This window comes from Pan paniscus, chromosome 1 (genome assembly GCF_029289425.2).
Source record: "Pan paniscus chromosome 1, NHGRI_mPanPan1-v2.0_pri, whole genome shotgun sequence".
In the NCBI taxonomy this organism is placed as follows: Eukaryota; Metazoa; Chordata; class Mammalia; order Primates; family Hominidae; genus Pan; species Pan paniscus.
In genome coordinates, this window is record NC_073249.2 from 98,967,158 (window position 1) to 98,981,787 (window position 14,630).

Sequence of the window (14,630 nt, forward strand, 5' to 3'; positions counted from 1 at the left end):
TGCCTGTAGTACCAGCTACTTGGGAGGCTGAGGCAGGAGAATTGCTTGAACCTGGGAAGCAGAGGTTGCAGTGAGCCGAGATCACGCCACTGCACACCAGCCTGGGCAAAAGAGCGAAGACTCTGTCTCAAAAAAAAAAAAAAAAAAAAACTTTGGAGCAATGCCTTCAAAATTCTGAGGGAAAATAAATTCTAATTTAGAATTCCATAGCTAGGCAAACTATCAATTAGTGAAATAGAAGAAATATTTTCATACATCCAAGGCATTTCTTACACCCTTTCAGGAATCCACTAGAAGATAGGCTCTACCAGTAGGAGATAGTAAACCAAGAAAGTGGAGATACGAAATATAGGAAATAGGCAGTATAACACAGAAGAAAAATGAAGCATGTGGTATGCATACATTGGTGTTAGTTTTCCTATTTTCAGTACGGGTCCCTCACTTTCACCTTTACGTCGTGTTCACTAGACTGTAAGACCTTTGATTTATACTCTCCAGAGAGTAAATCTGTCTTTTGACAGAATGGAGAGGGGTAGTTGCCTTGGTTAGAAGGAATAGAGAAAAGGATCTAGGAATCCATCTCTGTAGTAAACAGATGCTGAACTAATTCTCCTTATTTTCACTTCATTCACCCTACCCTGCATACCCAGAGTTACCTGGACTCACCAGCTTCTGAGACTTTGGGGAATTCCATAGTGTAAATTGAGTTGGTTTTCTGCTTTTTCCCTTGTCAGTTTAGGATTTATTTCTTGTCGATCTCCCAAGGCAATACTCCATTTTATCTCTAGTTTCAAAAAAATTATTGCTCTTCTTCTCTTATTCTTTCCATCCTTGTGGTTTTATGTCTTGTGTAAAAATTTTTGCTTTTAAAAAATTTTTTCCTGTGTGTGAGTGAAGAGAGAAGAGAGTAGAAATAGATAGATACATTTAATTCACTATCCTTACTCAGAAGTTGCATAGTTTAAAATTTTAGAAGTAACTACCTTTTCGTTGTGCCATCCTCATTTAGGCCTTTATCACCTTGTTTTTTTAATTAATCTTGTCTTCCTACTTCTATTACTTCAAACTTTAAATCTGTCAGATTAATTTTAATTTATATTTTCATCTTGTTACTCAGACTTAAAGTTATATGTTTGTCTTTGTTGAATCTGATCCAGGTGTTTCATCGTGACATTCAAAGCTTTCTCTTGGTTAGCACTTGACATCTTACCTTTTATAGGTCTTTTTTTTTTTTTTTTTTTTTTTTTTTGATTTAAAGAAAACCATTTTCTTTTCTTCAGGGGCAATTTTTTTTTTACATTCCACCACATATTTTGTATATGTTTATTTTATTTATTTATTTATTTATTTATTTATTTTTTATTATACTTTAAGTTTTAGGGTACATGTGCACATTGTGCAGGTTAGTTACATATGTATACATGTGCCATGCTGGTGCGCTGCACCCACTAACTCGTCATCTAGCATTAGGTATATCTCCCAGTGCTATCCCTCCCCCCTCCCCCCACCCCACCACAGTCCCCAGAGTGTGATATTCCCCTTCCTGTGTCCATGTGATCTCATTGTTCAGTTCCCACCTATGAGTGAGAATATGCGGTGTTTGGTTTTTTGATCTTGCGATAGTTTACTGAGAATGATGATTTCCAATTTCATCCATGTCCCTACAAAGGACATGAACTCATCATTTTTTATGGCTGCATAGTATTCCATGGTGTATATGTGCCACATTTTCTTAATCCAGTCTATCATTGTTGGACATTTGGGTTGGTTCCAATAGGTCTTTTTCTTTACAGCTCTTCACAGTTGCTGTTATGTGTCACCTAATGACACTTTGGTCATCAAAGGACTGCATGTATGATGGTGGTCCCATAAGATTATAATGGAGATGAAAAATTCCTATTGCCCAGTGACATCATAGTTGTCATAAGGTCTTAGTACAACACATTACTTTTTCTATGTTTAGATACATAAATAATTACCACCGAGTTATAGTTGCCTACAGTATTCAGTATAGTAACATGTTGTACAGGTTGGGAGTAATAGGCTGTTACTGGGAGTAATAGGCTACATATAGGTATGTAGGCTATACACCTACATACCTAGGTGTGTAGTGGCTGTACCATCTAGATTTGTGTAAGTATACTCAATGATATTCACACAATGTTGAAATCTCCTAATGACACATTTCTCAGAACATATTCCTGTTGTTAAGTGATACATAACTGTATTTTCATATCTCCCTTTAGACTTGCTCATGTACTTTTATCTATGTGGAATGCCTTTTTCTTCTTCTTTACTTTTTTTTTTTGAGACGGAGTTTTGCTCTTGTTGCCCAGGCTGGAGTTCAGTGGCTCGATTGGCTCACTGCAACCTCTGCCTCCTGGGTTCAAGCAGTTCTCCTATCTCAGCCTCCTGAGTAGCTGGGATTACAGGCGCCTGGTAATTTTTTATATTTTTAGTAGAGACGGGGTTTCACCATGTTGGTCAGGCTGGTCTTGAACTCCTGACCTTAGGTGATCCACCCACCTCGGCCTCCCAAAGTGTTGGGATTACAGGCGTGAGCCACTGTGCCTGGTCTCCTTTACTTTTTTTAAGGCCCAGCTTGATTTACCTTTTTGAAACTTCCCCATGGGCTGGTTGCCTGCCTTCTTTATTTCCTTCAGTTTCCTCTTCATATTGAGCATCTTCTCTGCAAGTACTATGCCAGGCCTTAATTTAAACCAGGATTATCTTCTCTGAATTTACCTGGCACTCTTTTTTTTTTTTTTTGAGACAGAGTCTCATTCTGTTGCCCAGGCTGGAGTGCAGTGGCGTGATCTCGGCTCACTGCAGCCTTTGCCTCCCAGGCGATTCTCATGCCTCAGTCTCCCAAGTAGCTGGGATTATAGACATGCACCACCACACCTGACTAATTTTTGTATTTTTAGTAGAGACGGGATTTTGCCGTGTTGGTCAGGCTAGTCTCAAACTTGACCTTAAGTGATCTACCCACCTCAGCCTCCTAAAGTGCTGGGGTTACAGGCATCAGCCACCGTGCCTGGCCTCCATGGTAATCTTTTTTTTTTTTTTTTTTTGAGACGGAATCTTGCTCTGTCACCCAGGCTAGAGTGCAGTGGCACAATCTTGGCTCATTGCAACCTCCGCCTTTTGTGTTCAAGCGATTCTTCTGCCTCAGCCTCCCGAGTAGCTGGGACTACAGGTGTGCGCCACCATGCCTGGCTAATTTTTGTATTTTTAGTAGACACGGAGTTTCACTGTATTGGCCAGGCTGGTCTCGAACTCCTGATGTCGTGATCTGCCTGCCTCGGCCTCTCAAAGTGCTAGGATTACAGGTTTGACTCCATGGTACTCTTATATCCTATATAAACGTATTACTAAAAGTATGAACTTTTTTTTTTTTTTTTTTTTTTACAGAGGCAGGATCTCACTATGTTGCTCAGGCTAGTTTTGAACTCCTGAGCTCAAGCAATCCTCATGCCTTGACCTACCAAAGTGCTGGGATTATAGGCATGAGCCACTGCACTTGGCCCTGAACTTTTTTTTTTAATGGAAAAAGTGTTTTTTCTTAGGAAAGTAACATATGCTTACTATTTCAAATTTATAGGCTGAAATAGAAAAATTAGCAGTAACATAAAAATATACTCAGCCTTAATGTATGTTAAACTAACAGTGATAATTGTTTTTTACCAAGAAAATGACCACAAATTTGAAGGATTCCCAAAACACAGTGCTGTTGGAGGTATGGCTAAATTGATGCAGTGGATGAGGCTTTAAATTGGTATAACCTCCTTGGCAGGTAATGGGTAATCAAAGTTTTAAATGTGTCTACCCTTAGGCCCAGGGAGTCATTTTCAGAAATAAAATGGAAGTACTGGCACCTGTGCATGAAGATACACAATGATGTTCCTTGAAACATTATTTATAATAGTGAAGGTTTGAATGTCATAACTATACATTTACAGTACAGAGTACTATGTAACTGTTAAAAAGAATGATCTACGTGTGTATTTATTGCCATAGCAATATATTGTTACGTGGAAGGGAAAAAGTTCAGAATAAGTACATCTGTACTTATAGTGGGGTTATGGCTTGATAAACCCATTGTAAATTGAAAACATCCTAAGTCAAAAATACATTTAATACACTTAACCTATTCTTAGCCTAGACTACCTTAAATGTGTGTGGAATACTTACATTAGCCTGCAGTGGGCAAAATAATCTAACTTAAATTCTACTTTATAATAAAGTACTGGATATTATGTAATTTACAGAACACTGTACATTACACTGAAATTGTAATGGTTTCCCACTATCATAAAGGTGAAAAGCCCTACATGGAACCATTATAAGTCAGGACTGTTTGTATAGTATGACCCTTTTTTTTGGGTAAAAATTACCGAAACCCTGGCTGGGCGTGGTGACTCATGCCTGTAATCAGGCACATACCACATGTATGGCCAATTTTGTTCATTTTTTTTAGAGATAGGGTCTCACTATGTTGCCCAGGGTGGTCTTGAACTTCTGGACTCAAATGATCCTCCTCCCTCGGCCTTTTAAAGTGCTAGCCTTACAGGTGTAAGCCACCATGTTCAGCCCCACAGTTTCTTTATCCGTTAACCTGTAGATAGACACTTGGGTTGCCCTCACCCTTGACTACTGTTGAATAGTACTTCTGTGAACGTGGGTATACAAATGTTTCTTTGAGACCCTGCTTTCAATTCTTTCAGGTATATACCCAGAGGTGGAATTGCTGGATCATGTGGTAATTCTATTTTTAATTTAATTTTTTTTTTGCGACGTTGTCTTGCTGTGTTTCCCAGCCCGATCTTGGACTCAAGATTCTCCTGCCTCAGACCCCGAGTAGCTGGGACTACAGGTGCGCACCACTGCACCCAGCTTTATTTTTAATTTTTGGAGGCATCTCCATACTGTTTTCTATTGCCGTTATGCCATTTTACATTTCCACTAGCAGTGCATAAGGGTTTTAATTTCTCCACATCCTTGCCAACCCTTTATTTATTTATATATTTTTGGATAATAGTCATCTTAATGAGTAGCAAATGCTTTCTCATTGTGGTTTTGATTTGCATTTCCCTAGCGATTGGTTATGTTGAGCACTTTACATGTATTTATTGGCCATTAGTATATCTTCTTTGTAGAAATGCTTGTTCAAGTTCTTTGCCCATTTTAAAATTGGGTTTGCTTTTTGTTGAGTTGTAGGAGCTCTTTATATATTTTGTTTTATTTTTTATTTGTTTATTTTTTTGAGGCAGAGTCTTTCTCTGTCACTCAGGCTGGAGTGCAGTGGTGCGATCTTGGTTCACTGCAACCTCTGCCTCCTGGGTTCAATTAATTCTCCCTGCCTCAGCTTCCCGAGTAGCTGGGATTACAGGTGCCCACCACCATGCCTGGCTAATTGTTGTATTTTTAGTAGAGATGGGATTTCACCATGTTGATCAGGCTGGTCTCGAACTCCTGACCTCAGGTGATATGCCCACCTTGGCCTCCCAAAGTGCTGGGATTACAGGTGTGAGCCACCGTGCCTGGCCACTCTTTATATATTTTGGATATTCTGTGTTGCATATATGATTCGAAAATTTTTTTTTCTGCTGGGCACGGTGGCTCATGGTGCTGGGCACGGTGGGCAGGTATATATAAACTGAGGTTGAAAAATAAGAGAAAATATACTCAGGGCTGGGCTCAGTGGCTCAAACCTGTAATTCCAGTGCTTTGGGAAGCTGAGGTGGGAGTATTGCTTGAGCTCAGGAGTTTGAGACCAGCCTGGGGAACACAGTGAGACCCTATCTCTACAAAGAAAAAAAAAAGAAAAAAAAAATCACCGAGGTGTGGTGGTACCCATCTGTAGTCCCAGCTACTTAGGAAGCTGAGACAGGAGGATCACTGGAGCCCGGGAGGTTGAGGCTGCAGTAAGCCATGATCATGCCACTGTACTCCAGCCTGGGCTGGACAAAGTGAGACCCTGTCTTAAAAAAAAAAAAAAAGTACTCAGCTGTTACTAATGGTTACTGCTGGGGGATGAGATCGAATTGGAAGGAGAGAGGAGAGGTACGGGGGGCAGGAAAGGGAGACAATAATGAGGGACTTTCAGTTTTACTTTACAGAATTTTCTTTTAAGTATTGGAATTTAGGTGATTTTTCCTTTGGGGTTTTCTGTATTTTCCAATCACAATAAATAAAATAAGTTATAAATATTTGTTGCATGAATGAAATGTATAAACCCATTTATGTATGTATTTTTTTAAATTAGTATATTATTAAGTCTATACAATATTAGTATATTGTTATGTATGTATAAGCTTTTTAACATGAAGTTTGCAGAATATAGTACTTCTTCCAAACTCTATGACATGGGGGGAACTGAAGTATGGGGATATCTCATACCAGTGTAAGAATTCAAGAAGAGACCGTGTGTGGTGGCTCATGCCTATAATCCCAGCACTTTGGGATGCCAAAGCAGGACGATCTCTTGGAGCTAGGCGTTCAAGACCAGCCTGGGCAACATATCAAGACCCCATCTCTTAAAAAAAAAAAAAAAAATTAACTGGGTGTGGTAGTGCGGGCCTATAGTCCTAGCTATTCCAGAAGCTGAGGTGGGAGGATTGCTTGAGCCCAGGAGTTTGAGGCTGTAGTGACCTATACCAGTGATTATACCAGTGCACTCTAGCCCAGGCAACAGAGTGAGACCTGGTCTTAAAAAAAAAAAAAATCAAGAAGAGCAATCTGGATATGAGCATTTGGGATTTTTAGCAAACTGCTGAGATTTTGTCTATAGCTTGAACCTTTCTTTTAGCTAACTTGATGATACTGATGATAAGCAAGGACTGTCTTTTTAAAAATGTTTACTTCATTATTTTCCTGACAGAAATGACATCAGATGTACCATCACTGGGTCCAGCCATTGCCTCTGGAAACCCTGGACCTGGAATTCAAGGTGGAGGAGCCATTGTCCAGAGGGCTATTAAGCGGCGACCAGGGTGAGTTTGAGTGTAGTGTGTTATGAATATCTCTCCTATAAACCAACTTTAGTTGCTGAATTTATTTAGTTGCTGAACTCACTTCGCTATTCCTGACCATCTCACTTCAACTTGATTACTTACTACACTACTGTCATATAAGTCTCCTTAGTCCCTGTATTTTTGTTTATGAAGAATTTATGTTTTTATCCAAGTTTCCCGTAAGCAGTTCTTTTTTTAAACCAAAATTTCTGTAAGATAAAGGACTGTAGCTAAGCCCAGAGATTTTACTATGCCTGAGAAAACTGTTTGCTGCTTTCATTAAGCTTTGTTTCTGTTTTCCCAAAATCATTTTGGTAGGCTGCTTTTCAGAATTTAGAGAATGCTGAGCTCTAGAATAGCTGTCTTCTAAGTTATTGATATGTTGCTTGGTTTGGAATGCAGAGTCCATTCAGCTCCAAAAGTATTTATTAAATTCCTAATTAGTGTTATGGCATTGTGCTGATTCCAAGTAGGATACAAAGATGAATAAGACACAGTCCTTGTTTCTAAGTTGGTTGTGTTCTGATAGAAATAATTATTATACACATGAATATATGATAGAATATGCCTAGTTTTGTTAGGAACAAATTTGATACTATGTTTTTCTGTGTATGGAAATATGCATTTGTTGGTAAAGACTGAGAAAAGCTTCAGAAAGGAGGTTGCCTTAGAGGGGCCTGGAAGAATGGGCACTAGTTTATTTACTTTTTGGTATTAAATTTTCCTTTTTCCTTCTTTTTGTTTTTAAAAATTGTGCAGCTAATTATAACCAGTCTTTAAGTTTTGTCCCACCAATAGTAATGGAAGAGTGATGCTTGGGTTCAGTGGTAACATGAGTAACATATTAAGACTTGCTATATGTTCAGTAGCTTTCAGATTTTAACCATTTGCTGAAGCATAAGCTAAATAAGTAACTTTCTAAGATTGTAAAGCTAGTAAGTGTCAGATATAGGATATGAACCTTAGGGGTTTAGCTTTGTAGCTTACTCTTTAAACACTGTGTTATGTTTATGTACAGTAACAAACAAAAGTATTATAAATATCAAAATTAGGGCATCACTTGAGAAAGTCATAGTATATTTAAAATGGAATGCTATGTAGTTATAAGCGACAAATATGTTTCAGTGTAGAAAGATGTTCACAATCTATTAAGAAAGGTTACAGCATTATAGTATTTCACTGTCAAAAGATATGTATAACATGTACATAGGAAAAAACTGAAAGAATATATACCACATTTCTGGGTAATAGTATTATGGGTGACTTATGGTTTCTTTTGTTTTTGATTTTTCAGATTTTTGAAATGAACATGTATGATTGGTAATCAGAAAAATATATTAAAGGAAGTCTTTAAAAATTTTCTTTTTGGTTTTTTTAGAGACAGGGTCTTGTACCCTGGCTGGAGTGCAGAGGCACAATCATGGCCCACTGCAGCCTCAAACTCCTGCTCAAGCAGTCCTCCTGCCTTGGCCTCCCAAAGTACTGGGATTACAGGCGTGAGCCACTTCACCTGTCCTAAAAGAAGTCTTTTAATATTTCTTTTATTTTTATTTATTTATTTATTTTCGAGGCAGAGTCTTGCTCTTTTGCCAGGCTGGAGTGCAGTGGCGTGATCTTGGCTCACTGCAATCTCCACCTCTCTGGTTCAAGGGATTCTCCTGCCTCAGCCTCCCAGGCAGCTGGGACTACAGGCGTGCACCACCATGCCCAGCTAATTTTTGTATTTTTAGTAGAGATGGGATTTCACCACATTGGCCAGGCTGGTCTCGAACTCCTGACCTCAGGTGATATGCCCACCTTGGCCTCCCAAAGTGCTGGGATTACAGGCATGAGCCACCATGCCCGGCCTAATATTTCTTTTATTTATTTATTTTATTTTTTATTTTTTTGAGATGGAGTCTCGCTCTGTTGCCCAGGCTGGAGTGCAGTGGTGCAATCTCAGCTCACTGTAACCTCCACCTCCCAGGTTCACGCCATTCTCCTGTCTCAGCCTCCCGAGTAGCTGGGACTACAGGCGCCCGCCATGATGCCCGACTAATTTTTTTGTATTTTCAGTAGAGACGGGGTTTCACTGTGTTAGCCAGGATGGTCTCGATCTCCTGACCTCGTGATCCACCCGCCTTGGCCTCCCGAAGTGCTGGGATTACAGGCACGAGCCACTGCACCCGGCCCATATTTCTTTTAAAGAAAGATTGGAAAATACAGAAAGTTAGAAAGAACAATAAAAAGGCCAAAATCTACTACCATGTTTTTTAGTGCATGTCCTTCAGTCTTTATATGTAAATTGTTTTTAATAGTTATGTAATTATATAGTTTTACATGGCCTGGTCTTTTCACCTTATATAAATAATAAGCAATACACACGCACACACACATTTTGGCACCTTATATAAATAATAAGCAATACACACACACACACATTTCGGAGACAGAGTCTTGCTCTGTTGCCCAGGCTGGAGTGCAGTGGCATGATCATGGCTCATTGTAGCCTCAACTTCCTGGGCCCAGGAAGCAATCCTCCTACTTCAGTTCTCCGAGTAGCTGGGACCACAGGCACATGCCACCATACCTGGCTAATTTTTTTTTTTTTTTTTAAAGACACGGTCTCACTACGTTGACCAGGCTGGTCTAAAACTCCTAGGCTCAAGCAGCCCTCCCATCTCGACGTCCTAAAGTGTTGGGATTACAGACATGACCTACTGTACCTGGCCCTTTAAAAAAATATTGTTACATATTCTATATAAACATAATTTTTTTTTTTTTTTTTTTTGAGACGTAGTCTCGCTTTGTTGTCCAGGCTGGAGTGTGGTGATGCGATCTTGGCTCACTGCAAGCTCCGCCTCCTGGGTTCATGCTATTCTCCTGCCTCAGCCTCCCGAGTAGCTGGGACTACAGGCGTCCACCACCACGTCTGGCTAATTTTTTTTTTTTTTTGTATTTTTAGTAGAGACGGGGTTTCACCATATTAGCCAGGATGGTCTCAATCTCCTGACTTCGTGATCCGCCTGCCTTGGCTTCTCAAAGTGCTGGGATTACAGGCATGAGCCACTGCGCACAGCCATAAACATAATTTTTAATGGTTGCGTGAAAGGATGTGCTTAACTTCCTATTTTGGGACATCTAAATTGTTTTGAAGATTTTGCTGTTACATATGATGCTAAAAAGAACTTCTTTGTACCTAAACTTTTTTTTTCCTATTTCATATTATTTCTTTAGATTCTTAGAAATAGAGTTATTGGGCTGAGCACGGAGGCTCATGCCTGTAGTGCCAGCACTTTGGGAGGGTGAGGTAGGAGGATTACTTGAGCCCAGGATTTCAAGACCAGCCTGGGGAAAATGGCGAGATTTTTTTTTTCTTTGACTTAGCAATTATCTTTCTTTTCCTTCCTTCCTTCATTTTTTTTCTTTGACTTAGCAATTACCTTTCCCTCCCTCCTTCCCTCTCTTTCCCTTTCCCTTTTTTTTTTTTTTTTTTTTTTTTTTGAGATGTAGTTTCGCTCTTGTTGCCTAGGCTGGAGTGCAGTGGCGCAATTTTGGCTCACTGCAACCTCTGCCTCCCGGGTTCAGGCAATTCTCATGCCTCAGCCTCCCGAGTAGCTGGGATTACAGGTGCCCGCCACCACACCCAGCTAATTTTTGTATTTTTAGTAGAGACGAGGTTTCACCATGTTGACTGGGCTGGTCTTGAACTCCTGACCTCAAGTGATCCGCCTGCCTCAGCTTCCCGAAGTGCTGGGATTGCAGATGTGAGCCACAGTGGCTGGCCCCTTTTCTTTTTTGAGACAGGGTCTTGCCATGTCACTGAGGTTGGAGTGCAGTGGCCCAATCTCAGCTCACTGCAGCCTTGACCTCCCAGACTCAAGGCCTGCAGCCCCTCCCGCCCTCCCAACCCAAGTAGCTGGGACTACACATGCGCCACCATGCCTGGTTAGTTTTTGTATGTTTTGTAGAGACGGGATTTCACCGTGTTGCCCAGGCTGGTCTTAAACTCCTGAGTTCAAGCAGTCTGCTCGCCTTGGCCTCCCAAAGTGCTGGGACTACAGGTGTGAGCAACCATGCCCGGCTGAGATTTTTTAAAATAAAAAAATTTAGTTGAGTGCAGTGGTGGGCTCCTATAGTTCCAGCTAGTTGGGAGGCCAAGATGGGAGGATCCCTTGAGCCCAGGAGCTCAAGGTGGCAGTGAGCTATGATCATGCCACTGTACTCCAGCCTGAGTAACAGAGTGAGAACTTGTCTCTTAAAAAGAAAGAAAGGAAGAGATAGAGAGAAAGAAAGAATTTGAGTTACTGGGTAGATAGATAGGATTTTACAGGTGACCAGATTAGGGGATTCAGGAAGGAGGAAGAGGAGCAAACACTTTCAGGATTGATGCTGTATGTGTACTTCAAATGCGACCCATCTAGAGGCCCATAATATCAAGGTATCCCAATAGTAGAAGTAAAAAGAGTGATCACTAGGTTAAGGTGGTAACATTAGCAATATTTTAGTTCAATAGTGTACAGAGATTACAAGGGGATCGGCCTATTTTATTGTTTATAATCTTTCCTAATCTCCTTTAAAGAAATTCACTTCTTCTTTCCCTGAATGTCTGTAGCATGTTGATTGTACCCCTTATGTGACACTTTCCTATTCTCACTTGTTTTATATTTGTATTTCTCTAGGTGAAGAGCCCCTTGAGGGCAAGGTTCTTGTTTTTACCTCACCTAGCACAGTGTCTTGAATGAAGTATATATTACATGTTTATTAGATCAATGAAGGAAAGAAACATTATCTAACAATCTTCGTAGGTATTAAGTCACTCCTTTATGTAAGATCACTGCTTTGAAAGATGTTTCAGAAATTTGGTAACACGGCTTAGAGCAGACTCTAGAAATGAAACATGGACCTGAATTATTTACGTTAATTTTTTCTTATTTTTTCTGAGTGGATTCCTGCTCCCTTTACAGAGGTTGTAGTCTGATTGAAAACTCTGGCAAAGATTGACTGCTACTCTAGGAAAGTGTTAAGGTAGCAGAAGGTACTTTTGTTTCTATTGCCCAGTTTTGTACTTTTTTTTTTTTGAGATGGAGTCTTGCAGTTGTCGCCCAGGCTTGAGTGCAATGGCGCGATCTTGGCTCACTGAAACCTCCACCTCCCGGGTTCCAGCAATTCTCCTGCCTCAGCCTCCTGAGTAGCTGAGATTACAGGCGCCCACCACCATGCCCAGCTAATTTTTGTATTTTTAGTAGAGATGGGGTTTCAGCATGTTGGCCAGGCTGATCTCGAACTCCTGACCTCAGGTGATCCACCCACCTCAGCCTTCCAAAGTGCTGGGATTACAGGCGTGAGCCACCACTCCTGGCCCCAGTTTTGTACTTCTTTGCCTAGTTTGGGACTATGAACAAGAGGAAATGTAGCTTTGTTTGACTTCTGCCACTTCCTCTTTCCATTCTTCCATTTGGGTGGGTGTTCCGGTAGCTTGTGTTGAGAAATTTTAACTTCTTAATGTTTTGTATTATCAGCAGGCTTAAAGTATTTGTTGTTGGCTTTCCTCAGGCTGGATTTTGATGATGATGGAGAAGGGAACAGTAAATTTTTGAGGTAAGAGACTGAAAAACTTTCCTTAGATGTCTGATATTAAAAATTAGTTTATGATCTTTATACTTCTGACTTGTAAATTTTTGTCCTTAGGTCTAAGGAGAGTACTTCATCCTAAAACTATAAATATTCATATATCTCAGAAAATTTTTAAGCATTCCGTTAATATCTCTAGAGAAAGGACCTCAGTGAGGAGAGGACGGCATTTACAAACCCTCTGTATCAGTTCTCTACTACTTCATAGCCTAAAAAGAACAACAGTTCGTTATTTCTCAATTCTGTGGATTGACTGCATGTTTATTCTGCTTATCTCACCTAGACTCACTCATAAGACTGCATTCTCAGCTGGTCAGCTGAGAACTGGACTCAGCTGGGATGGCTGGGTATTTCTGTCTATGTGTTTTTTTATCCTCAAGGAGGCCAGACTGAATTTTTTCATGTGGTGATGGCTACAATCTACAGCACAAATCCCAGTGTGCAAGTGCTTATCAAGCCTCTGCTTATATGACATTTGCTTATGTCCCATTGGCCAAAGCAAGTCATATGTTCCAGGTATAAGTGTGTGAGGGGGTTACACAAGGAAGTACATACTGAGAGGTGTAATTCATTGGTTGAGGTGTCATTAATCTGTGACTCTGTCATACCCTCTGACACCTGTTGACACCTCTTATAGGTAGCAGGAATTGGAATTTGTATTTTTTGTTTTTGTTTTTTTTTTTTTGAGACGGAGTCTTGCTCTGTCGCCAGGAGTGCAGTGGTGCAATCTCGGCTCACTGCAACCTCCGCCTCCTGGGTTCTAGCGATTCTCCTGCCTCAGCCTCCCAAGTAGCCGGGACTACAGGTGCGTGCCACCATGCCCAGCTAATTTTTGTATTTTTTTTTTTTTTATTAATTTTCTTTTTTATTGATCATTCTTGGGTGTTTCTCGCAGAGGGGGATTTGGCAGGGTCATAGGACAATAGTGGAGGGAAGGTCAGCAGATAAACAAGTGAACAAAGGTCTCTGGTTTTCCTAGGCAGAGGACCCTGTGGCCTTCCGCAGTGTTTGTGTCCCTGGGTACTTGAGATTAGGGAGTGGTGATGACTCTTAATGCTCATGCTGCCTTCAAGCATCTGTTTAACAAAGCACATCTTGCACCGCCCTTAATCCATTTAACCCTGAGTGGACACAGCACATGTTTCAGAGAGCACTGGGTTGGGGGTAAGGTCATAGATCAACAGCATCCCAAGGCAGAAGAATTTTTCTTAGTACAGAACAAAATGGAGTCTCCTATGTCTACTTCTTTCTACACAGACATAGCAACAATCTGATTTCTCTATCTTTTCCCCACATTTCCCCCTTTTCTATTCGACAAAACCGCCATCGTCATCATGGCCCGTTCTCAATGAGCTGTTGGGTACACCTCCCAGACGGGGTGGCGGCCGGGCAGAGGGGCTCCTCACTTCCTAGAAGGGGCGGCCGGGCAGAGGCGCCCCCCACCTCCCGGACGGGGCGGCGGCCGGGCGGAGGCGCCCCCACCACCCTCCCGGACGGGGCGGCTGGCCGGGTGGGGGCGGCCCCTGCCTCTCTCCCGGACGGGGCAGCTGGCTGGGTGGAGGCTGCCGGGCGGAGACGCTCCTCACTTGCCGGACGGGGTGGCTGCGGGGCGTAGGGGCTCCTCACTTCTCAGACGGGGCGGCTGCCGGGCGGAGGGGCTCCTCACTTCTCAGACGGGGCGGCTGCCGGGTGGAGGGGCTCCTCACTTCTCAGACGGGGCGGCTGCTGGGCGGAGGGGCTCCTCACCTCCCAGACGGGGTCGCGGCTGGGCAGAGGCGCTCCTCACCTCCCAGACGGGGCGGCGGGGCAGAGGCGCTCCCCACATCTCAGAGGATGGGCTGCGGGGCAGAGACCCTCCTCACTTCCTAGACGGGATGGCGGCCGGGAAGAGGCGCTCCTCACTTCCCAGACTGGGCAGCCGGGCAGAGGGGCTCCTCACATCCCAGACGATGGGCGGCCAGGCAGAGATGCTCCTCACTTCCCAGACGGGGTGGCGGCCAG

General features: G+C 42.1%; 1 protein-coding gene across 12 annotated transcripts in view; it reads left to right on the forward strand.

The window, feature by feature from the left end:
• ARNT (aryl hydrocarbon receptor nuclear translocator) overlaps positions 1–14,630 on the forward strand; it is a 66,205-nt gene that overhangs the window by 10,641 nt on the left and 40,934 nt on the right. For 4 of the 12 annotated variants that reach the window (XM_003817287.5, XM_003817288.6, XM_055101639.2 and 1 more), the window contains exons 2-3: positions 6,884–6,995; positions 12,552–12,596. In XM_003817287.5, coding sequence (XP_003817335.3) covers positions 6,884–6,995; positions 12,552–12,596 — 157 coding nt within the window. Of the gene's footprint in view, positions 1–2,055; positions 4,877–6,883; positions 6,996–12,517; positions 12,597–14,630 lie in introns of those variants that run through there. The other 8 variants (XM_055101641.2, XM_055101653.2, XM_055101686.2 and 5 more) reach the window with 8 other exon arrangements.